This window comes from Onychostoma macrolepis, chromosome 14 (assembly GCF_012432095.1).
Source record: "Onychostoma macrolepis isolate SWU-2019 chromosome 14, ASM1243209v1, whole genome shotgun sequence".
In the NCBI taxonomy this organism is placed as follows: Eukaryota; Metazoa; Chordata; class Actinopteri; order Cypriniformes; family Cyprinidae; genus Onychostoma; species Onychostoma macrolepis.
Genome location: NC_081168.1, coordinates 25,067,841 through 25,091,992, shown reverse-complemented (window position 1 = coordinate 25,091,992; position 24,152 = coordinate 25,067,841). Strand labels below are relative to the sequence as shown.

The 24,152-nt window shown below is 36.3% G+C and overlaps 3 protein-coding genes across 9 annotated transcripts; 1 reads left to right on the top strand and 2 right to left on the bottom strand.

The window, feature by feature from the left end:
• The first annotated feature begins 432 nt into the window (after positions 1-432).
• On the top strand, positions 433-4,777 carry si:ch211-175m2.5 (uncharacterized protein LOC568697 homolog). Its single transcript, XM_058797317.1, has 5 exons — positions 433-590; positions 831-995; positions 1,135-1,234; positions 3,145-3,275; positions 3,406-4,777. The coding sequence occupies exons 1-5, from the start codon at positions 537-539 to the stop codon at positions 3,697-3,699; spliced, it is 744 nt and encodes a 247-aa protein (XP_058653300.1). The 5' UTR covers positions 433-536; the 3' UTR covers positions 3,700-4,777.
• Positions 4,778-5,075: 298 nt separating this feature from the next.
• On the bottom strand, positions 5,076-8,438 carry LOC131553012 (uncharacterized). Of its 4 annotated transcripts, XM_058797314.1 has the most exons (8): positions 8,235-8,435; positions 6,432-6,530; positions 6,264-6,347; positions 6,129-6,185; positions 5,960-6,040; positions 5,641-5,739; positions 5,287-5,553; positions 5,076-5,127 (listed from the first exon to the last, which is right to left on the bottom strand). In XM_058797314.1, exons 2-8 carry the CDS (start codon positions 6,528-6,530, stop codon positions 5,107-5,109), a joined length of 708 nt encoding a protein of 235 aa, XP_058653297.1. In that variant the 5' UTR covers positions 8,235-8,435; the 3' UTR covers positions 5,076-5,106. The 4 variants fall into 4 exon arrangements, with proteins under 4 accessions (XP_058653297.1, XP_058653295.1, XP_058653296.1 ...); XM_058797312.1 differs by having other exon boundaries at positions 6,264-6,530; positions 8,235-8,438; XM_058797313.1 differs by lacking the exon at positions 8,235-8,435 and having other exon boundaries at positions 6,432-8,226.
• A 6,175-nt stretch (positions 8,439-14,613) lies between these two features.
• Positions 14,614-23,662, bottom strand: LOC131553091 (uncharacterized). Of its 4 annotated transcripts, none has more exons than XM_058797473.1 (8): positions 23,452-23,662; positions 22,558-22,656; positions 20,970-21,053; positions 20,835-20,891; positions 19,437-19,517; positions 15,431-15,538; positions 15,021-15,320; positions 14,614-14,870 (listed from the first exon to the last, which is right to left on the bottom strand). In XM_058797473.1, exons 2-8 carry the CDS (start codon positions 22,654-22,656, stop codon positions 14,844-14,846), a joined length of 756 nt encoding a protein of 251 aa, XP_058653456.1. In that variant the 5' UTR covers positions 23,452-23,662; the 3' UTR covers positions 14,614-14,843. The 4 variants fall into 4 exon arrangements, with proteins under 4 accessions (XP_058653456.1, XP_058653455.1, XP_058653454.1 ...); XM_058797472.1 differs by having other exon boundaries at positions 22,558-22,716; positions 23,452-23,524; XM_058797471.1 differs by having other exon boundaries at positions 22,558-22,731; positions 23,452-23,523.
• Between the last annotated feature and the right edge of the window lie 490 nt (positions 23,663-24,152).

The window sequence follows — 24,152 nt, the reverse complement described above, 5'->3', positions numbered from 1 at the left end:
TTAAATTGCATTTATATATTAATGTTTATATATATGCAGATATATGTTTATTTCAAAGCTTGATTAATATAATTATATTATATATAATTTGTATTTACAAATATTAATCAAATAACAACATTGCAATATTTTATTGACAATGTAATATTTTATACCGTTTCTTTTTATGTTTTCCACAGTTTAATATAAAAAGGATTCGATATCTTTTTGTTTTTAAAACGGTTTTATTTATTTATTTATTATTTTCATTCCTCTCGCTCTTTCACGCGCATAAACACCGCTTTTACTTTGACGCTAAACTTCCGTGATTTCTCTTATTATGCTTTGCTTCATCTCCTTCAGCGCTGTAAACAGGAAGTAAAATATAACTCCATAAAATGATGGTTTCATTGGTCGAATGTTCATGAGGCGTGTCAAAATACGACTCTCTGATTGGCTGCCCTTTAGAGCACATGACTCTGAAACAGCCACTGCGCTCTGTCCATCCCCAATGTAAACATACGGAATACAGCGATATTACAGGATAAAGTTTAACAATGTCGTTACGAGGCGTTTTGAAGCTTAGTCTCCGCTCAAATTTTGGGTTATTGGTAAGGTTTTTAAATTAACTATTATTCTGAGCTGTGAATTATTCATATATTGCTTTAAAGCAGCAGTGAATCTAATGTCATGCAAGAAAACATACTGTAAATGCTTAAAAACACTGCATTGTAATCATGAACATATTTATCCTTCTGAATAGTTGAACTTGGAAAGTGACTTCAAGTTGTTTATTAGTATGAAATGATATAACGCTTGTTACAATATTTAACAAGCCCTGTCCTTTGCAGTACTCACTTACCCCAGCAAGCAGAGTTGGTGTGAAAACAGCAGGTACTCACACCAGACACAGCAGCAGCAGCAGCAGTTCAGAGCTCATCAGCCGGTATCCAGTGCCAAACAAGAAGAACCTGCCTTTTGATATTGTGGAGCTGATGGAGGAGGTTGAACAGAAGGTTTGGCAGCACATTTACATTGAAGTTCACCCCAAAATAAAAAGTCTCTTAATTTACTCACCACATATAATTAAAAAAAAAATATGAAGAAATATGTCTTGTGTCACTACTAATAGAATATGCGTATGTTCATCTACAGGGAGGGTTTTTGCCCAATGTCTTCAAGGTTCTCGCCCATCGTCCTGCTGAATTTCGGGCTTTCTTCTCTTACTATAATGCCCTTATGAACAAGGAAAGTGGTATGTCAGTATGACGACAGTGGCATGCTTTATGGTAGTTAGTAGTTCTTTTTTTTATTAATCCATCAGTACAGCATGTCATTTTTAGAATTTGTTTTAATTAGTTTGCAACTGGAGCAAGATATGGATCAGATTTTTACTTACATAATTAGGGTTAGATTTTGGGAAATAATTCTGGAACGCTGTCATGTCCTGTAGTTTATCCATCAAAAACAGTTTTAAACATGATTTTGGTAGTTATTTTATAAATATAATTAGAAACCACGCTGAATATTTGTACTTTGAAAAAAAAAAAAACACCTAAAGGGTGAAAATGGGGGTGGAAATGACAAATGGTCAAAAAAGACATGGTGGACCTACACTCTACACCTTATTTCATTCACTCTAATAAAACGATTAATCGCATCCAAAATAAAGGTTTTTGTTTACATAATCTATGTGTGTGTACTGTTTATATTTATTTTGTATATGTAAATACGCACACATGCATATTGTACACATGTTCAGTGGGGGAAAAAATTATTTGATCCCCTGCTGATTTTGTATGTTTGCGCACTGACAGAGAAATTATCAGTCTATAATTTTAATGTTAGGTTTATTTGAACAGTGAGAGACAGAATAACAACAACAAAAAAATCCAGAAAAACGCATTTCAAAAAAGTTATAAATTGATTTGCATTTTAATGAGTGAAATAAGTATTTGACCCCTTCGCAAAACATGACTTAGTACTTGTTGGCAATCACAGAGGTCAGACGTTTCTTGTAGTTGGCCACCAGGTTTGCACAAATCTCAGGAGGGATTTTGTCCCACCCCTCTTTGCAGATCCTCTCCAAGTCATTAAGGTTTCGAGGCTGACGTTTGGCAACGCGAACCCTCAGCTCCCTCCACAGATTTACTATGGGATGAAGGTCTGGAGACTGGCTACGCCACTCCAGGACCTTAATGTGCTTCTTCTTGAGCCACTCCTTTGTTGCCTTGGCCGTGTGTTTTGGGTCATTGTCATGCTGGAATACCAATCCACGACCCATTTTCAATACCCTGGCTGGCTTCAATGCCCTGGCCCTGACGGTACATGGCCCCGTCTATCGTCCCTTTGATGTGGTGCAGTTGTCCTGTCCCTTTAGCAGAAAAACACCCCCAAAGCATAATGTTTCCACCTCCATGTTTGACGGTGGGGAAGGTGTTCTTGGGGTCATAGGCAGCATTCCTCCTCCTCCAAACACGGCGAGTTGATGCCAAAGAGCTGGATTTTGGTCTCATTTGACCACAACACTTTCACCCAGTTCTCCTCTGAATCATTGGCAAACTTCAGACGGGCTGTACATGTGCTTTATTGAGCAGGGGGACCTTGTGGGCACTGCAGGATCCTTCACAGCGTAGTGTTTTACCAATTGTTTTCTTGATGACTATGGTCCCAGCTGCCTTGATATCATTGACAAGATCCTCCCGTGTAGTTCTGGGCTGATTCCTCACCGTTCTCATGATCATTGAAACTCCACGAGGTGAGATCTTGCATGGAGCCCCAGACCGAGAGAGATTGACAGTTATTTTGTGTTTCTTCCATTTGCGAATAATCGCACCAACTGTTGTCACCTTCTCACTAAGCTGCTTGGCGATGGTTTTGTAGCCCATTCCAGCCTTGTGTCGGTCTACAATCTTGCCCCTGACATCCTTGGACAGCTCTTTGGTCTTGGTCATGGTGGAGAGTTTGGAATCTGATTGATTGATTGCTTCTGCGGACACAAACTTTTATTTTGGATGCGATTAATCGCGATTAATTGTTTGACAGCATTAATTCTAATTATATTTTTTTACATGTTTTTTTTTTTGGCTTTTAATTTAAATTTGATGTTAAATGTAGATATTTTAATGCTTTAAGGATCCAAGGTTTATTTTACTTTTGTAACAGGTGCTCTGTCAAAAGCGGACCGGGAACTGATTGTGGTTGCAACCAGTGCTCACAATCACTGCTTGTATTGTGTGGTATCCCATAGTGCATTGCACCGCATCTATTCCAAAAAGCCCATGCTGGCTGATCAGGTACCTAAAAATTTCACAAAACATAATGTAAAACTGTATCAACACCCTCTCAGACTCAATAATCAAAGAATATTATAAATAATATGAGTGGGCTTCTAATCGATTTTACTGGTACTGTCTTGTCTCACAGGTTGCAGTTAATTACAAGGTTGCAGAGCTGAGCGCCCGTGAGAAGGCCATGCTGGACTTTGCTCTGACAGTCTGCAGGAGTGAAACAGTAACTGAAGAACATCTCAGCACCCTGGAGGCTCATGGTTTTGACCGAGAGGATATTTGGGACATTGCTGCCATTGCTGCCTTCTTTGCTCTGTCCAACCGCATGGCCCATCTGACTGACATGAGACCTAACGCAGAGTTTTACAACATGGGGAGAGTGCCGAGAGACAAAGCAAAAGCCTCTGATGGGCAGGTCAAGGACGAATAGACTCATATCAGACTTTAGATTAAAGTTATATTTTTTTATAACACCAAATCCTTCAAAACTGTCAAATAATCATGAAGAGATGATTGTTAAAACACTGTTTTGCAAAATATCACCCAAAGTTCCTTCTCTAACCCTTTCACTAATGTTTGCACATTTAGCTTTTAAGCTTCTTTGAATACTCTTCACACTGAGAAATTCATCCTTGTGGCCTTTTCGTTTGCTTAAATTTGTTAGTCTTTGTGTATTTATTAAAAAGAGAGAGATCTGAATATCCACTTGCACAAATGCATTCACAAATCACTATAACATACAGCTGTGAGCAGGGTTATTGCTATCTAAAAACTAAAACCATAACAAAACATTTTAATCATTCGAAATGAACATTACCTGAAATAAAATAAAATGAGATATATAAACTTTAACTTATTTTATTGTTTTCATTTAGTTTGACTTGAAGTACTGAAGTAACAATCTAAATTACCTCAAATTAAAAACTGTGTACCCTATACATATTTAAAAACAACAAAAATGAAACTTAACTAAAACTTGAATTAAAATTAAAACGAAAACATAAATTCAAAATATTAACAATAAATATAATAGTATCTCAGTGATAGTAAAATAACATTGGTTGTAAAGACATACATTTTTTGAATGACTCTCTTTTGCAATCAGATAATCACCTAATTTATAAGTTATGTGAACATTTGTTACTGATATTATTAGCTGCATTTAAGTTTATTAGTTTAACTGAATAATAGAGCTGCGGATCAGGCCAGCAAACCTTTTGAGAATTATTTTTACCATCTTAAGCGCTGAGATGAAGTGTTAATGTGGATATGCAGTGCTTTGTTTTCTCTGAGCATTACACTGTTTAACTGTTGTGGGTTTCAATAGGTCTTCTGAAATATTTTTAAACAAGCCATGCTGTATCTGAAATGATTTCTGTTGTCATGAGCTGGAAACATCACATTTGCATGCAGCCAAACTTGAATATAAAAAGTGAAACCTGTTAGTCTGTTTTCAAGAGATTGTCATTTTAGAGGTTAATAAATAATCAATTTATAACTTGTGCAAACCATTTGTTTAGTGTTTTCTCTGAAAGTGCACATTAGGATTTCAAATGTTAGTCTGTAAACACTGGGCTGAATCTATCCAGTGAAATTTCCATGATGTCTACTGAGGGTTTGTTGACTTAAAAATACATTGTTATTATGTACGCGTGTAGAAATTACCATTAAACATTTTGTAAAAAAAGTGACAAAATTCCTTTACAATATGCATTCACAGATGTGGTTTTCAAAAATAATTCGTTTTATTGTAATATAATTATTTACACATTTATAAAAATATCTTTTCGTTTTCCATTTGCCATAATCAATGTGTAAACACCAACTGAAATCCGGTTTATCTTCTGGTCTGTAAATCCTGCAATAACAAAACACAGTGTATCAGAGATGTGCAGTACAATAATTACTGCACGTTAGCAAGTAATTATGATTGAAGATGGAGATTATTTATAGGATTTTCATTTGTATGAGCCATTATAAATTATAAATAGATTTCATTAAAAATGCTCATAATTACCTCATATGCTGGTGGAGGAGTACTTGGGACTGAACTGTAGTTTGGTGGAGGTGCAGCTGAGACCTGGTCGTAGGCTGGTGGAGGTATAGTTGGTACTGGACTGTAATTTGGCAGAGGCGCAGGTGGGACTGAGCCATGTGCGGCTGGCAGCATGTACATGATTGAACTAACGGACTGTACCACTGCAGAGGGGTCCGGCTGGCCCACGAGCACAATATGGTTGACAGGCAAATCTGCGTCCATATAACTGATCTCGACATGTCTTGGCTGAGAGAGAACCAACATTATATTTGTTACATATATGTGATTCATTTTTACAAGATGAGAAAATTTTAAGTTCTTGATGATGCTTGCCTTTGGTCTGCAGCAACAGGAATAGGAGGTTAAAGCAACAGTAACAGAAAAAATGAAGATGAGAGTATCACAAGCCATAAGGACAAAGCAGGTCACACCCTGATAAAATAATAGACACACAGTGATTATTAAGTAAAATATGAAACAGAAACCGTTTGCCAGATCTAAACAGTATAGAGGATGGGCTATGTCACATTGTTGTAGACTATCTGCGTCACAATATATAAGCACTTTCATCTAAGTCTGGTAAAAAAAAGAAATAATTTCAATCTAGACATATATATTTTGTACATATGTGAGTATCAAAGGAACCACTTACCCAAGTGTAATAAAAGTGAAAGCGGAGAGACAGAGCAGCTGCTGCCGCATTGAAATAGCTGAGCATTTGTGAGGATTTGACCTATAGTACAGAAGATCTGGTTTAAAATAAAACCCATAAAGTTCCCCATAAGCAAAATGATTACACATTTTTTAAAACTGACACTAACCAGACATGGTTTGCATGTGCTTGCTGCCGAGACTGTTAATGCTCCAGTTAAAATGAACTGTACAACAGAAACGGAACAGAATTCAGTATTTGTTCACTGTATAATATTGTACTGATATTATAATGATTGACTTACGCTGACTGGTGACCAGAGAAGAGAAAAACAAACATTCCAGATTATCAAACAGAGTCCCAATAAGGCTAGCAATAGTTCCAAAATCTGTGAGACAAAAACACAAGATATAGTACCTGTTTGTTCATACTCACTGAATACTTCTCTTGATGTGGAACAGTGTGTTTTTACCCCCAAAGCCAGTGGCTTGATCTTCAGGAACCTGGAGACGTCATACTGCTGTTGCTGGTATACTGGCACGGTTAGCATCACATCAGCGGGTTTTGGCATCTTTGAAAATAAAGAGAGTATCTTGTCTTTGCACATCTTCTCTTTCTTGTCAGCCAAAGCTTACTGAATGTCAAGAAACCAGGTTTCACTGATCACTCTTTTCTTTCATTCTCAAAGCTGGGAATCAAGATTTACCTGAAGAGTTGCTTAACAACAAAGAGAAAGCGTTCCTATGGAGTTGAAGAATGTTGAGGGCTGCAACATTATCCTGTCAATCACAATCATATCCTATATGCTTACCCAGCGTCACATGACCAAAGAATGCTGGTCTGAATATCAACATGGCTGTAATATGGCCATGAAGACACAGGTTGTCACAGATGTGCTTATACATATATATATATATATATATATATATATACAGAACAGCATGATTGCTGTTAACTGAATATGTGATACTGCTTCTATAACAGTTCATTTGAGCAGGCCTTATGTAACTGGGTGTTTCTTCAGCTATGGACACTCAGGCCCGGTTTCACAGGCAGGGCTTCGACTAAGCCAGGATTAGGTCATTGTTCAATTAGGACATTTAAGTAATTTTTATAAGCATGCTTAGAAAAAACATTACTGGGGTGCATTTTGAGACAAATCAAAGGAACTGATATATTTTAAGATTAAGCCTTGTCTGTGAAACCGGGGGGTCTATGTCCCAGCCGGGATTAATTTCATTATTAAATCACTTATAAATTTGTTTCATATTAGAAAATGTGCCAAATGTGAACATAGTCAAACCAGGGGCAAGGACAGTCCAGACTGGGGTTGGTCCATCCAATCGACATTACCAGAATATACTAATATGGTCTGGGGAAAAGTGGCAAAATAGGTGTGTTTACATAGTTTATAAAGTGAATTTTTATAGATTGATATAACATAATGTTTATTCATTCACACATATAACAAATCCGCTTTAACCATAGTCACAATCTATGGTTAAAGAGTGTATGCAAAATAAAAGGATGACTAGGAAATTATAGGCTACCTAAACTTTACCAGTAGCTACTAGCTACTTTTGTAGTCAATTTTCCATCTGTTTCCAAGCAGCAATATTTCAATCAACAGGTAAAACATTTAATGTGAAAAACACTTATACTGCCTTAATGTATTAAAACAGTGATATTAAAAGATCACATCCAGTATACACCTTGCTGATGCATACTTTATTTAGGCAAGTAGATTAGCCCCGAATATGAATGCGAAACTTTTATGTGAAACATTGCATTTATATTCTGGGTTCATCTGCTTGCTGTACAAGTAACCTATCTATGCATCACCAGAAAGGTGATTTTGGTCCAGGTGGGCGTTTCTATGAATTACTTTGGAAAGCCAGATTCGTTCTAATGGATCAGTACAGTTTTCGCGTGCATATGATACGAAAATTGTTGGCGTGCATATGATACGCATCTACCCCACAACCCTAATCCTACCCATCGCGTAGCATATACACGCTAAAGGACATTTTGCGTATCAATACCACGAGTTTTTGTTTTTATTTGGCGTACTATTTATACGCACGTTCATGAGATCGGGTTGTTATTTGACGCTATGTAAAGATATGTTGAATAGAAGTTTACTCATCTCTAGCCATCCTCTGCCAAACCCAACACGACCTTTCTTTAAGGAGAATGTAGAGCTCAAATATAATTCTAGAGAATGGAGCTAAATGTAAAGGTAACATTAATTAAATCTGTCGAGAGATTGCTTTACCTGATGTTAGAGTTGCTCTTGGATCTTGCTGTTTTCGTTTTCACTTTTACTTTCAGTAGGTCCATCTGTGTCAAAATAAAAAATTAAAAAAAAGACTCCTCCTCTCCAGTCAGTGTAAGAGAAACTCAGAGCACGTCTGAAACGCCAATTACAATAAACAGATTTAACGTTTTTTCAGCTTTTTTCTCACATCACCAATTGCAGAATATCTGTATACCACCTGACACCACGCCATTTCATCTACAGTCATTATGAAACATTACAGAAAACTCACTTCTAAAATCTCTTCATCTTATAAAAAAAAAAAAAAAAACTAAGATTTCTGAAATATTATACAGAGGTATGTAAAGAAAATCCTTGTATTTAGATGCTTTCCTTATGTACATTTGTTTGTATATCTTTGCAATGTCATTGTAATGTCATTCACATCTGATGGTTTTATTTTTCTTGTTTATTTTTTTATTTTAATTTTTTTTTGAAGCAATTTTTATTTTATTAAAGTGTATGTGTGTGTGTTTGTCATTTATGTTTAATTTATAACTATTGGTCATTATTTTTTGGATTTGTATGTGATCCCTTGACTATGTTCTTCTTGTACTGTCTGTTCAAGCATTAATAAAAAAAAATAAAAAATTAAAAATTAAACATTACAGAATGTTGCAAAAGATCAAAATCTGTAAAAGCAGTATTTACTGTTATCTGTGCAGGAAGTGAATTAAACTCAACACCTGATGTTTTATTTTATTTTTATTATTATTCCCAAAGCCAGACCTCAGCAGCAGTCTTCATTTTTTTCAGGGTATGAAATGATTAATATCAAATGCTTAATATCAGCAGAGCTGGAAATCTATAAAGTTTAAATATAAGCTCATTTTAATTTAACATTTTAGTTACAACATCGTTTCCATATTTCTGTTTGTTATTTCATATGATGACTTTCCCATTATTTGAAAATGTGGTAATTAGTTATAAGAAAAACTGAAGGTGGCAGTAAATGAATGTAAAAGCTGTATATACATGTGCACCATCTTTCTGTAAATGCTTAATATCACTGCATTGTAATCATAAACACATTTATTTATTACTCTGTAACTGTTGAACTTGGAAAATGACTTCAAGTTTATTAGTATGAAATTATATCAAATCAGTCAGTATCCATCAGCCAAATAAGAAGATCCATTGATATTATAGAGTCAGTTCCAGTTCCAGTTCCCATATGTACACCCAACACATTTAACACCGGGAAATTTACTGTGTGGCTTCTCTTGACACTTTCACTGTTATCTGCACATTTAGCTTTCAAATTATATTGATCACATTTCAGAATCAGAATCAGAAAGAGCTTTATTGCCTAGTATGCTTGCGCATACAAGGAATTTGTTTTAGTGACATAAGCTTCCAGTACACAGAGACAAGAACACACAGACAATAAAAATAAGATGAGAATAAAAAATACACACATGTAAATAATAGACAAAAATTGAAAAGTAAATAAATTGCATGTACAGTTGTGCTATAGATGATAGAATGGAATAGAATAGAATAGAATGAGATGTGCTAGGATGGAGGTGGTAACAAATATTGGTTAACTGGTTAATAAGGTTATTGCACATTTTTTGCATAATGTGGGGAACATTTAACTGTTCATAAGGTAGATTGCCTGGGGGAAGAAACTGTTCTTGTGCCTGGCTGTCCTGGTATTTGGGGCTCTGTAGCGCCAGCCAGATGACAAAAGTTCAATAAGGGGGTGACTTGGATGTGAGGGATCCAGAGTGATTTTCTGAGCCCTTTTCCTCACTCTGGATGTATACAGTTCTTGGAGGGAGGGCAAGGGAGCACCAATAATCCTTTCAGCAGTCCGAACCGTTCTCTGTGGTCTTCTGATGTCTGATTTTGTAGCTGAACCAAACCAGACAGTTATTTATGTGCACAGAACAGACTCGATGACGGCTGAGTAGAACTGGTTCAGCAGCTCCTGTGGCAGGTTAAACTTCCTCAGCTGGCGAAGGAAGTACAAACTTGTGTTGGGCCTTTTTTACAATGGAGTCGATGTGAGTGTCCCACTTTAGGTCCTGAGAGATGATGGATCCCAGGAACTTGAATGTTTCCACTGCAGTCACAGTGCTGTCTATGATGGTGAGTGGGGGGAGTGCAGGGGTTGTTTTTCCTGAAGTCCACGATCATCTCCGCAGTTTTGAGTGTGTTCAGCTCCAGGTTGTTAAGACTGCACCAGACAGCCAGCTCTTTAACCTCCTGTCTGTAAGCAGACTCATCACCGTCCTGGATGAGGCCGATGAGTGTGGTGTCATCTGCGAACATCAGGAGCTTGACAGAGAGGTCTTTAGAGGTGCAGTCGTTGGTGTACAGGGAGAAGAGCAGTGGGCAGAGAACACATCCCTGAGGGGCACCAGTGTTGGTGGAGCGGCTGTTTGACATGAATCTCCCCAGTCTCACTAGCTGCTGCCTATCTGTCAGGAAGCTGGTGATCCACTGACAGATAGAGCTAGGGACAGAGAGCTGGGTTAGTTTGGTCTGGAGGAGCGTAGGGATGATGGTGTTGAAGGCCAAACTAAAGTCCACAAACAGGATCCTCACATAAGTCCCTGATTTGTCCAGATGCTGCAGGATGAAGTGCAGTCCCATGTTGACTGCATCATCCACAGACCTGTTTGCCCAGTAAGGGTCCAGTGATGTCCTTCAGATAAGCCAGAACCAGTTTTTCGAATGACTTCATAACGACAGACGTTAGTGCCACAGGTCTGTAGTCATTAAGTCCTGTTATCTTGGGTTTCTTTGGGATGGGGATGATGGTGGAGCGTTTGAAGCAGGCAGGGACTTCACACAACTCCAGAGATATATTGAAGATCTGTGTGAAGTTGGGGGCCAGCTGGTCAGCACAGGTTTTCAGACAGGCTGGTGTCACACCGTCTGGGCCTGGTGCCTTTCTTCTCTTGTTCTTTCTGAAGACCTGGAGCACATCTTCTTCACTGATCTGGAGTGCAGGTGTGGGGGAAAGGGGGGATACAGGAGGTGTTAGCGGTTGTGTAGAGAGATGGTCAGGACGGGTGAGGGGGGTTTCAAATCTACAATAAAACTCATTCAGGTCATCAGCAAGTTGTTGATTCACCTCAGTGCTGGGGGATGGTGTATTGTAGTGGGTGATGTCTTTCAGACCTTTCCACACTGAAGCTGAGTCATTGGAAGTGGAGTGATCTTCAAACTTTTTAGCGTAGGTCCTTTTAGCCACTCTAATCTACTTATTCAGTGTGTTCCTGGCCTGATTGTACAAGACTCTGTCCCCATTTCTGTAGGCATCCTCTTTGGCCTGACGAAGATGTCTGAGTTTTGCTGTAAAGCATGGCTTATCATTGTTGAATGTTAAATAAGTCCTGGTGGGAATGCATATATCCTCGCAGAAACTAATATAGGATGTTACAGTCTCTGTGAGCTCGTCCAGATCGGTGGTTGCAGCTTCAAAAACGCTCCAATCAGTGCAGTCGAAACAGGCTTGTAAAACCCGCTCTGTTTCGTTGTTCCATCTCTTTACAGTCTTTAATATAGGTTTAGCAGATTTAAGTTTTTGCCTGTAGGTTGGTATAAGAACCAGGCAGTGGTCAGAGAGCCCCAAAGCTGCCCGTGGGACAGAGTGATATGCATCTTTTATTGCTGTGTAACAGTGATCCAGTATATTACTGTCTCTGGTGGGACATGTGATGTGCTGTTTGTATTTTGGCAGTTCACGGTAGAGATTGGCTTTATTAAAGCCTCTGAGAATGATTAAACCAGAGTCCGGGTGTTGTTCTGAACAGCGCCCCGACTACTATGTTCAGCAAAGTAGGAGATTTTGTGGTGTGCTCTGCTGAATGTTCAGCAGTTCATCCCTGGTGAAACTGATTTGTTTCTGTGTTAGTCCTCACAGTGATATGGAAGCTCATCTCTGCCATTGAATAAAAAAATGTAAAAGGTAAATGTGACTTTTTATCCCACGATTCTATATCTATATGAACTTTATAACTCATAATTGCATTTTATCTCACAATTCTGCAGGGCCGGATTATCCATAGACGGGTTGGGGCACCAGCCAATATGGGGGCACCAAGTGATTAAGATAATGACTAGACCTTTAAAATATTTTTCATGTTTTGTATATATATTATTTTGCTGGAAGAGATGCAGATACATACAAAATGAAGTTAATGATACAATACATAACGTTACATAAAGAATTGCGATTAGGTCAGGTCACAGTGTATTTGCCCCCTCCCTCAGTCAGAGTCGAGCCCGCTAATTTATAATATTAAATTCACAATGGATAGGCAGCATCAGTTTAGCGGTTGTGCGAAACGTAAATTGAAAAAAGAGAAAATATCATGACACATAACCAGGGCTCTACAGTGCGACCATTTTAGTCGCATTTGCGATGGAAAAGTACAGTGTGCGACTATCAAAAAATATTTAGGAGCACCTGTGCGACTAACCCGATCAGCATATTTGTATTTGAGCTCAGGGGAGCTTCAAAGATTTCTAACGTTACTTGTTTTTGCAGCGTTGAGTAATGTATCGCAGACATATGTTAATTCATTAAATGCAGTGTTACTCAGAATCTCACTGCTCAAAAAACTGGAGTTTTGTTCATTGCTGAGTTATGCAAGCTCACAAATCCTCTCGTTATAACAAACAAAGTGTAGACAGGGTGTAAATAAGAGATTCGTTGTGCAGTGTAGAGAGCTTCATTGATTATAATGGAGCTTTGTGAGATCGCGATGAACTGAAGTGAGTGACAGCTTTTAAAGATTATTAAAGGAGTTTGCAAATGTGATATTAAATTAATACAACAGTTCAATAAACAATAAGTTCATAATAAGTGACACTGTATGACTAACAATATTGCCTGATATTGCTCTATTTCTTTGACGAAAATAGCTTCAAACAGTCACAGCTGTGTTTCGTTTATGAATGAACCTGGGTTTTAAAATGAATCTAGTGAGTCAATGATTCAATTACCCACTCATAAAGACAGTCACTTGTTTCGTTCCTGAATGAATCAGCCGTTCAAACGAATCAATTGAATGAATGATTCAGTGATAACATCAGTGACTTGCCACCACCTGCTGGCAGTTTTATTTTTATTTTTAAAGTGTTATTTCAGTTATTTAAATCATTTCAATCAAACAATAGTTCTATATTCAAAATGTTATATTTAAAACATTAATCTCACAACATTGTTATGAATTTAAAACATCCATGCCACCTCTGAGCCTCTGTAAATATCTGTAAATTTACCTACATGCCACTTTTGTGTTCTTCTGTGCCAGCTTTGTAGTGGAAACTAATTTTCTTAATATTGGTTTCTTTTGATTGGTAACTTATTCTTCTCATTCTACCTGTTCTTGTTCAGTTTTTTTTTTTTTTTTTTTTAATTTGAAATTTTGGAAAAGCTTATGAATATAGATTTTTTTAATGAAAATAGAGACTCACCCTAGGGCACTACACTGTGGGCCTGCAATTCAAAGTTATGAAGTCCCGAATTGAGATATAAACTCCCAATTGCAAGATAAATTTCTCACAATTGATATAAACTCACAGTTTTGAGAAAAAAAGTCTGAATTTCAAACACAATTGCAAGAAAAAAGTATTTTCATTATTATTCCCAAACAAACAAGCTTCCATACAATAATGAAGTCCTTGATTATTTTAATTTGTTAGGCTTTGCTTGATTATTAATTAAAAGGCGAGAGAAGATCTGAATATCAAGTTGCACAAATGCATTCATAAAACACTATAAATTAGACGAGTATCTGATTGCATAGGACAGCCATTCACGCTAATTTATTTCAAATAGTATTCTCACAATTGTGTTATAATTTAGTTACAGTATGCTAACATTTGTCATTGATTTTATTAGCTGTGATCTTAACTAAATAATAGAGCTGCTAATCAGACCCACAGAGTAGTTTTTGGCCATCTAAACCCATCGTCCTCTTTGCTTCAGTGCTGAGATGAAGTGTTAATGTGGATATGCAGTGCTTTGTTTTCTCTGAGCATTTCTGAAATATTTTTGAACAGGTTATGCTGTACTAGAAGTGATTTTTGTTATGGGCTGGAAAGAGTATTTTTGTGACAGGACAGGTCAAACACAAATTTAAATATAAAATTGTCAGTCTGATTTCAGACCATAATTCTAGAGGTTAATGAATAGTCAATTTTTAACTTGATTGTGCAAACCACTTCTTTTTTTTTTTTTTTTTAAGTACACACTGAACACTTTGATGGGATTTTAAATGTTAAGTCTCAGTCTGTAAATGCTGGGCTGAATCAATCATGTGGAATTTCCATTGTGCTGTTTACTGTGTTGAATTAAAAAATAACTGCACATAAATTAAGAGAACAAACAAAAAACTATCAATTTATTATGTAATATCAAATCAAGCAACAATCATTTGGGGAAAAACATAACGAAAGAAACATAATGAAAACGTAAGACTCCGATGTATGTTTCTTATCCATTCGATTTACAAACTTATAAGTATAACTTTTGGTTTTCCATTCACCATAACATCATAAATTGTGTAAACTTCAAACATTTCCAATTTTTGTCCGAGATATTATTCATCTTCTGGTCTGAAAATCTTCATGCTGCAATAACAGAACACAGTGTATCAAAGCTGTGCAGTACAGCAATTACAGCAGGTCAGCAAATATAATTGAAGGTGGAGATTATTTATAGGATTTAAGTGACTGACTGATTTAGTAGGCCTACACTTACTAAAAAATGCTCATAATTACCTCATATGCTGGTGGAGGTGCACATGGGACTGGACCGTAGTTTGGTGGAAGTGCATCTGAGACTTTGTCGTAGTTGGATGGAGGTGTAGTTGGGACTGGACTGTACATTGGTGGAAATGCATTGGGGACGTGACCGTAATTTGGCAGAGGCGCAGGTGGGACTGAGCCGTGTGCTGCTGGCAGCACGTACATGAACGAACTAACAGGCTGGGCCACTGCAGAGGGGTCCGGCTGGCCCATCTGCATGATGTGGTTGACTGGAAAATCTGTCGTCACATAACTGAACGTGACAGGGGTTGACTGAGAGAGAACCAACATGATGTTTGTTATACAAATGATTTCATCTGATTTTATGTATTTTTTTTTTTTTTTTTTTGAGAAGAATGTTTTAATCTTTTGATAATGTTTACCTTTGGTCTGCAGCAACAGGAACAGGAGGTTACGGCAACAGCAAGAGAGAAGATGAAGATCAGAATATCACAGGCGACAAGGACATAGAAGGACACATCCGGTGTAGCCTAATTAACAGACATACAGTGATTATGAACTAAAATATAAATATGAATCAAAAACCAGATGCCAGTTTAAAAGACAGATTAGACACTGTTAAAACTGTTGTAGACTATCAGTGTCACAATATACAGTATATACACACACACACACACACACATATACATATATATATATATATATATATATATATATATATATATATACACACACACACACATGCACAGCCCTACGCTCAATCAGTGTTTCAATTGCGGAACCTCAGAAAAGCCAATGGTCAAAAACTAGTTACTCAGCTGGAAAAAATAGGCTACTCTAGAGAGGAGCATTTTTATAAATATATGCACTATATTCTACTGTTCTTCTATATGTTTGAATAAATCCATCAGGTTTTTTAATGTTTGCACTTTGAAAAACTAATTGGAGTAGAAACATAATATTGTAATTATAAAGTAAGTATTATAACTTTATTATTAGAAAAGCTAATTTAATTGTTTGTATACAAATCAGTTTCCTTTAACCTTCTATATTATAGTAGTATATTTTATATAATATATAGTAGTATATTTATCTGAGAAAATTTGAAATTAGCTCATTTTGTGCAGAAAATTTTAAAATTTCTCAGTTTAAACATTTGTTATGTTATCTATGTTCTATTGTGAATAAAATATTGGCTCATGTGATTTGAAATTCTTTTAGTCTTCATTTTATTCAAATTTTAAAAATGTCCCAACATTTCCGGAATTCAGGTTGTATTAGGTACACCTTGCTAGTACCGGGCTGGACCTTCTTTTGCCTTCAGAACTGCCTTAATGATTTGTGGCATTTGTTCAACAAGGTGCTGGAAATATTCCACAGATTTTGGTCATTGACAAGATGCATCATGCAGTTTCTCCCAAGTGTGCTCTATTAGATTGAGATCTGGTGACTGTGGAGGTTCCTATAGAACTGTTTTAGACAGTACCGTTTCTAAGCATAAGCGAGCTAGGCGGTCGCCTAGGGCGCCACCAGCTGAAAGGGCGCCAATGAGCGCACTACATTTTAGCAGGGTTGCTAAATAAAGAGTGGCACGGTCACCCTGAAATATGACTGCCACCCCCACTGGATCCCCAACATAATTGGGCTAGAGTACTGTCAATCTGACGATGCCTGTATGCCATTGGATCAGAGCGCTGTCAATTGTTGCCTGATCGTTGCATGCTTGCATTCGAAGCGCTCATCAACGCCATTAGATCAATGGGCTCTGTCAGTGCTTTGGCAAGGTAACGCTTTTTTTTTTTTTTTTTTTGCCATGCAATAAAGCTAAGTTCAAAGGCCAATTTAAAATATTGGTACAGTAAATAAAGTGCACAAAATCAGTATTTTGTTTAGGCAGTATTTGTGGCAGTTGATAAATCGTGTAGCGAGATTTGTCCAAAAGGTGTGCGTTTTGCACCAATGCATTGTTAAAGGATCAGCATGTCATGTAATATTCCCATTTAAACTTTAACAGCCAATTAAAAAATATTGGTGTAGTAAAATTTGCTAATTCACGAGATCAATACATCCTTTATTAAACTGCTTTGTTGAGTTTAATACATCCTTATGGAGGTGTCGAAATGCTGATCGATTCATTCACTTCTAACACAGCACTTAATGGGAGAAGCGTCATACACATAGAGGGCAGAGCGTCACGTTATTTAAAGGGGATGTTCACGCGTTAATGAGTAGCAAAGGATTAAGTAGCTGCATTGATTACTTTTATGCCACTGATCAGGCTTTTATTTGTAGTTTGGGGCAACAAAGAGTTTTATAGGTTTGACTGAAATAATAATGCAATAACTGACACTTTAAATCAATGTTTCAAGCAACAACAACAAAACAATTGAACAAAAAAAAAAAAAAAACAGATAAAGACAAAAAATAGCCATTGATAGTATATAAACATGTATCCAAATCCATATGTAATCAAATTAATTTATGTGTGATTTATGTGTAAATTATGTGCAATGTCTTAGCTACTAGGGATTGTTACACAGGGCTGTACAGGCACCTAGTGGCAACACAATGATATTACAGATAATAAATTGTGCAAAATTTTTCTCTTAAAGGGATAGTTCACCCAAAAATGAAAATTATGTCATCATTTACTCACCCTCAAGTAGTTCCAAACCTGTATGAATTTATTTTTTCTGCCGAACACAAAGGAAGATATTTTGAAGAAAGTTTGTAATCAGGCTGTTTTGGGGCACCATTGACTTCCATAGTAGGAAAAAAAAAAAATACTATGGAAGTAAATTGTGCCCCAGAACTGCTCTGTTTCCCACATTCTTCAGAATATCTTCCTTTGTGTTCAGCAGAACAAAGACACTCATACAGGTTTGGAACTACTTGAGGATAAGTAAATGATGACAGAATTTTAATTTTTGGGTGAACTATCCCTTTAAGTCAATTTACAAATAGAACTCAGTCTGTAACAAGAAACTGGTGTCTGAAAAGAATACATATATGGGGGATTTATGACATAATTTCGCCTAGGGCGTCAAATTGGCTAGAAATGGCCCTGGTTTTAGACCCTACTCTGAAGTAGGAGCTAATTTACTTTCCCCCAAACAGAGTTCCTAGAACAAAAACCGACCCTAGTTCCTGCGGTGCAAACATACCAAAAAGCAGGTACTGCCGCCAATAGTTCTAGGAACTATGAAAAGGTTCCTCCGGTGTGAAAGCCCTTATGTTTAAATGATCCTCAGTTGGTACAAAGGGGCCCAAAGTGTGCCAGGAAAATATATTTCACACCATTACACCACCGGCCTGAACCGTTGATACAATGCAGGATAGATCCATGCTTTCATGTTGTTTATGCCAACTTCTGATCAGGGGCCTATACCATGATGGTAGATGAACAAATTCAGAGTTACAGGATTAGTTTCGAGTTGACAAAACCAAACCACTCCAATCCGGCTTTGTTGGTACCATGATGCTGATCATCAACTTTCTTTGTCAACTCAGGCTTTGATCCTGAGTTTGTGGAGCGCGTGCACATGAATGTTGAACATCAGCGGCAAACAGCCAATCACGAGCCTTGGTTAAAGGTTAAAGGTTTTGCTAAAGGTTAATAGATTAAAGAATATGATTAATTTAAATGCATTTACAATGAAAAAAGTTAGTTTGTATAGTTGGAGATATACAGCGATAGATACTCGAACATGTAAGGTCACGTCATTTTTAAATCGTTATCTATTGATTCTACAGCTTATTACATACGATCTGTATATATTAACATTCATTTAAAATAAATGATTTGTAATAACTGTTACTAAAATTGCTTGTGTGTAATGGATTAATAATAATATAAATCATATAAAATAACTCTAAAGCCAGACAATTTGTTTTTAGTACTAGTGACCTTTAATTTGTAGGAAGATAAACTGGGGGAGTGACTTTTTTGTGTCAGACATGTGTCACTTTGCTCACATCTGATTGGTCCAATTTCAGCTCGCGATCTCTAACTCAGAACATAACCTGCAGGTTAGCTGTGGAGTATAAGTTACTATGGCGATAAACGCAGCTAAAATCCAAGCCACTTTCATGGTACCTAAACCCAGGACTGGTGCAAACTAAACTGAATCTTACCTGGCTAGCTAGCTAATCCAGCTTCATGGTACAGGCCCCAGATCGTCTTGACCATGTCTGCATGTCTAAATTAAGTTTCTGCCATGTGATTGGCTGATTAGATAGTTAACGAGCAGTTGAACAGGTGCACCTAATAAAGTAGCTGGTGAGTGTATATCCAAATGAATCGATATTGAATCGAACTGAATTGGAATCAAATCACAAGCTTGTGAATTAAAACTGAATTGAAATTTGTGTCAATACCCAGCTCTACTAGACATACACACACATACTGTAGGCAGTGTAAACACTTACCAGAACGTAAACAAGGTGACCGCGGAGGGAGAAAGTAACTACTGCAAGGTTTACATAGCTGAGCATTTGTGAGGTTTTGACCTACAAATACAAAAAAACAAACAAACAAACAAATGAATAAAATTACCCTATAATGTGTGTATAGGCCCTTTTCACATGACGTCACACAACTTCCGTTCTGACGCGAAGCAGGGTATTCTTACTTCTTCCAGCATAGGAAAGCACTATCGCTACCAGCATGGAGTTCACCCAGACGCTTGTACATCTGCCAAAAATGTGGTTAGAGGATGACTGCCGCTGTCTACTTTCGTCCTTATTCAAGGCGAGGCGTCTGGCATCTCAAACGAATTTACCGAATACCAGTCGGTGAGATTTGCTGTTTGAAGTCGAGGGAGGAATTCCCGCCACTCTGGCACAATGTTTACTGTCTTTATTGCAGTTAGATGAAGTTGGTTTGATATATTTGTCAAATAAACAACCGTTTTAGACATTTACATGTGGTAACGGAAAGCCTTTTCATTCAGTAATTTATGTCCTGCTTAATACAACACCTGTATGTACAAGAATAGTTCAATGTACTATTTAAATATCAATAAAATGGAGTCTATAATTTTCCCAGTTTATTTTTATAACAATGTAATTCATAAATAAATATTAAATATATTATCGATCATATTAATCAATAATAATTCACAAAGAAAAAACAGGGTATACATGTAGATAAAGTGAAACTGAAGTAATTGTAGAAGTCCAAATATCTGTAGCACCCTTTTTGGGTCCTTTTTGCATTGTTTCAGTATTAAGCATTTTATTAATGAACTGGATAATGGGTTTCTTTTCAGACCACCTGCATTTATGGATGTGAAATTTGCCATGTAGTAAAAAGATTTAATATAAAAATATGATTTGTGTCCATGTCATTTTCCCATAGTAGGCTAAATAAAAACATAATCACACTGTTTGTCTTTTTATTGCCGAGCTATACGGGGAATTTAATTTACACAGTGTACTCACAAATAAACTATCCAAGGAATGACATAAACCGAAATAACAAGTGAAAAGATTTCAAGTATATATTTTGTAAATACATAATCGTTGTCATACAAATCTGAAAGCAAGCAGTTACGACAAGCAAGCCTCCCATCTAAGGCAGATGCAGAAAAACGTTTGCAAAAGAATCCGACTAAGTACAATAACATTATTAGTCTTAACTCTTGACTAACGCCTTTCATATTTCAAGTTTTCCCCACATTTTCCCAAGAAGTCTCCGGTGTAATGGTATAACGGAAGTACAGATACACTGCTTTGCAGGAAAGCAGAAGTTAGCTGACGTCATTGTGAAAAGGACCTATTCTTAAACATATTGCTTCTTCTCAAGACAGTAAAGTTGACACTAACCAGACGCGGTTTACGTGTGTGTGCAGCCGAGACTGTTACAGCTCCAATTATGATGAACTGCAGAATACAAACGCAACAGAAATCAGTATTTGTTCACTGAATAATGTTGTACTGATACTGAAATGATTGACTTACAATGACTGGTGACCAAATAACGAAAAAACTCTCATTCCAGATTGTCAAACCGAGTCCCAATAAGGCTATCAATATTTCCAAAATCTGCAATAGAAAAACATAAGATTTAGTGCATGTTAATTCATACACGCTGAACACAGGCGAGGCAAGAAGAAGAGATGTGGATCTAAATGCAGCTTGGTTTATTTTCCAAAAATATCAAAGATTAACACAAGAGAAGACAGAAACACGACAGCTTTACAAACAAACATAAACACAATACTTGACAGTGAGGACTTAAAAAGATGATAATGGAAACAAAGGAAACAGGAACAAAACACAGGAAAATAAGTATGTGGGTCATTCCACAGAAACGTCCACTTTTCTGTCCCTAGACTTTAAAGAAATATTACAATTGAAATACACATTAGGGTTACAATTTTTTATATATTTTAAAATGAAACAATATGTTATTTGAACAATTACATCTTCCTGAGCCATCAATGTGGCATTTTTTTTTTTTTATTAATTATATAGAATTCCAAGTACCACAAAACTGCTCCCCACAGCCATGTACAGCAGGAAAGTGCTTTATTTTGAGGTCAAAACAGGATTTTCTACCATTTAAAATACAAAAGTCTATTCATAACTATCAAATATATGATATAAATGGCATAATAAAACAAAATACCACAAAAATATTATAAAATGTATAATGAAAACAGTGTTTTCTGGAGTTGTGTCACTGGTGTTACCGCTTAACAAAAGTCTTTTATTTTGGAATAAAAAATCACACTGATGACATCACTCGACTTCCTCCTTCCTATTTTCTAAACATCTACGAAAAAAGGCCAATGTTTAGTCCACTGTTTTTTTCAGTTATCAGAAATTTTCTCATTTATCTCATGATTTCATATGAAGCTTTTAGTTGATGTCACTGGTGTGACCTATTTAGTGTTAGGGAATTGTAAAAAAAAACTATAATACAAATGGATTAAACTACTTAATTTAGTGAGTATACCATGATTGACAGCATGTGGTTTGATACCTTGCAGCAGACATTTTGTAAAATGCATTTTTCATGAAAATTGTCACTGGTGTTACTGTCACTGGTGTTACCTTCCTTATGGATAACACCAGTGACGATCAGTATATCAGGTCTAATGTATGTCACTGGTGTTACTGTGCTGTGTTACTGAGTTACTGTACTGTTTTTGTCTGTCACATTAAATAAATAAAACATAACCTCCTTATTTCTTGCATTTTCATTATTTTTCTGTAACTCTGACTACATGTGCTGAATTTTTTTTTTAGAAATAATATTTCATGAAAACTTTTAATATTGCTAAAAAAGGTAACACCAGTGACGTCTTGTGGTCTTGAAATAATTGCAAAAAAAAGCTAAAAAAATAATAATAATAATTAAGCTGTCATTTATATGTATTCATAAAGTCAAAAGGTAATCTAATAATGTGGTCTAAGTTTAAATGTAAAAAAATAATAATACATTTTAAGACATTTTGCCATACCAAAAGTGGACGTTTCTGTAGAATGACCCATGTACAAACAGGACCAAACACCAACACACAACGTGACAAGTTTGTTTTACCCCCAAAGCCAGTGGCTTGATCTTCAGGAACCTGGAGACTTCATACTGCTGTTGCTGGTAAAATGGCGTGGTTATCATCACATCAGTGGGTTCTGGCATCTTTAAACACATGGAGAATATCTTTACACGTCTTCTTCTTCTTCTTCTTATCAGCCAAAGCTGTCATTGATCACACTTTGAACACAAATTTTCTAAAGTGTATATTTACAAATAGATACAGATATAAAATAATGTATTTTTATTTCGCTTCAACGAATCTGCTTGGCGCTCGAGAGTCACGATGGCTACTAATTCAAGCCTATGACACCGTCGTAATTCGGTTACATGTGGTTTTGACTGATCAACATGCTCACTTTGTTCAGGTAAATAAAGAGATTACAAAAAGACTCGAATCTCTGCGTGACATTTAAGGTCTTCTTTTGCCAACAATTAGTATTTCTTAGTTATAATAGTTAAGCAATATTTTATTTTTTTGTAAATATTTATTTTATATTTAGTGTAAATGTATCTGTTCAGTCCTGAAAGTGGATATTTGCAACTTATTTCGCTTATATTTTTGCTTTGTTACACCTAAAACGGTTCGAATCGAATCTGAATCAAAGTCTCGCAGAATCGACCAAGCGATCAGTACTGAATACATCAGTGTTGCTCAACTTGAGTGAATGATTCAGTAAGTCATGTACAGGGACAGTTATTTTGACACTATATAAGATACATGGGCTAGAAGAGTGTTGTACCTCACATGTCTGGTTAGTCTGCCGACTCTTTGCCTCAACACACAACCTTTACAACTAATCTTAAAGGAGAATAGTTATCAAATGTCATTCTACATCTGTATGTAAAGGGGAACAATCTGAGCGAATGAATATAATATTGAGAAACGGCATGCTTTACCTAACGTTGATGTTGCTCTTGTCTCGTATCTTCTTATTTTCACTTTAATCCAGAATGTTTATCTGCGGGGAATGAGACTCCTCCCCTCCAGCTAGTGAGTGTAAATGAAACTTATGCAGTGAACATGTCTGAAACTCGAAAATATGGCACAGCACAGTTTAAAATTATTAAAATTATTTCAATGGAGAAGAGGCTAATCTTCAGCATGTTTGCAATCAAACGTTCGTTTGATTGCAAACGAATTTTTTTTCCCAGGAAATATCACTCACAAAACCATTCCAATATGAGAATGAGGCCCAGAAATAGTTTCCTAATTTCTAATAGTTTTCTAATCTAATTTTCTTATTGTTTTTTTATTTAGATGACGAAAGGCACTGTTGGCTATTATTAAAAAAAAAAAATGTGTGACAGGTATACTGCAAATCTCAATCATTTAAATGGCATCCACAAAAACCTTTTGGCTGTTTTTTTTTTTGTTTGTTTGTTTGTTTGTTTGTTTTTTCTGTTCAGTGAATATACTTTCTTTTTGTTCAGTGAATTTAATTTCTTTTTTGAGGATTTTCAATATCCAATTAAAATAGTCACAGATTTTGATATTTTACTCTCTAACATTAATGTCGTTACTGATTTTTTTTAATTGAATGCTTGAAAAAACAATAACAATAACAATTGTCATCTTTGTCAAATCATAAGAATACAAC

Coding starts and splice junctions, on each gene's coding strand:
- LOC131553012 (XM_058797311.1), bottom strand. CDS start 6,566: ATGTGCAAAGACAAGATACTCTCTTTATTTTCAAAGATGCCAAAACCC. Junction 5,740..5,959: donor TTCACTTTTATTACACTTGG/GTAAGTGGTTCC, acceptor TTATTTTATCAG/GGTGTGACCTGCTTTGTCCT. Junction 5,554..5,640: donor CCTGTTGCTGCAGACCAAAG/GCAAGCATCATC, acceptor GTTCTCTCTCAG/CCAAGACATGTCGAGATCAG.
- LOC131553091 (XM_058797472.1), bottom strand. CDS start 22,668: ATGTGTTTAAAGATGCCAGAACCCACTGATGTGATGATAACCACGCCA. Junction 21,054..22,557: donor TCAAGCCACTGGCTTTGGGG/GTAAAACAAACT, acceptor TTTCTATTGCAG/ATTTTGGAAATATTGATAGC. Junction 15,539..19,436: donor GTCACCTTGTTTACGTTCTG/GTAAGTGTTTAC, acceptor TCTGTTAATTAG/GCTACACCGGATGTGTCCTT.
- si:ch211-175m2.5 (XM_058797317.1), top strand. CDS start 537: ATGTCGTTACGAGGCGTTTTGAAGCTTAGTCTCCGCTCAAATTTTGGG. Junction 1,235..3,144: donor CCTTATGAACAAGGAAAGTG/GTATGTCAGTAT, acceptor CTTTTGTAACAG/GTGCTCTGTCAAAAGCGGAC. Junction 3,276..3,405: donor AGCCCATGCTGGCTGATCAG/GTACCTAAAAAT, acceptor CTTGTCTCACAG/GTTGCAGTTAATTACAAGGT.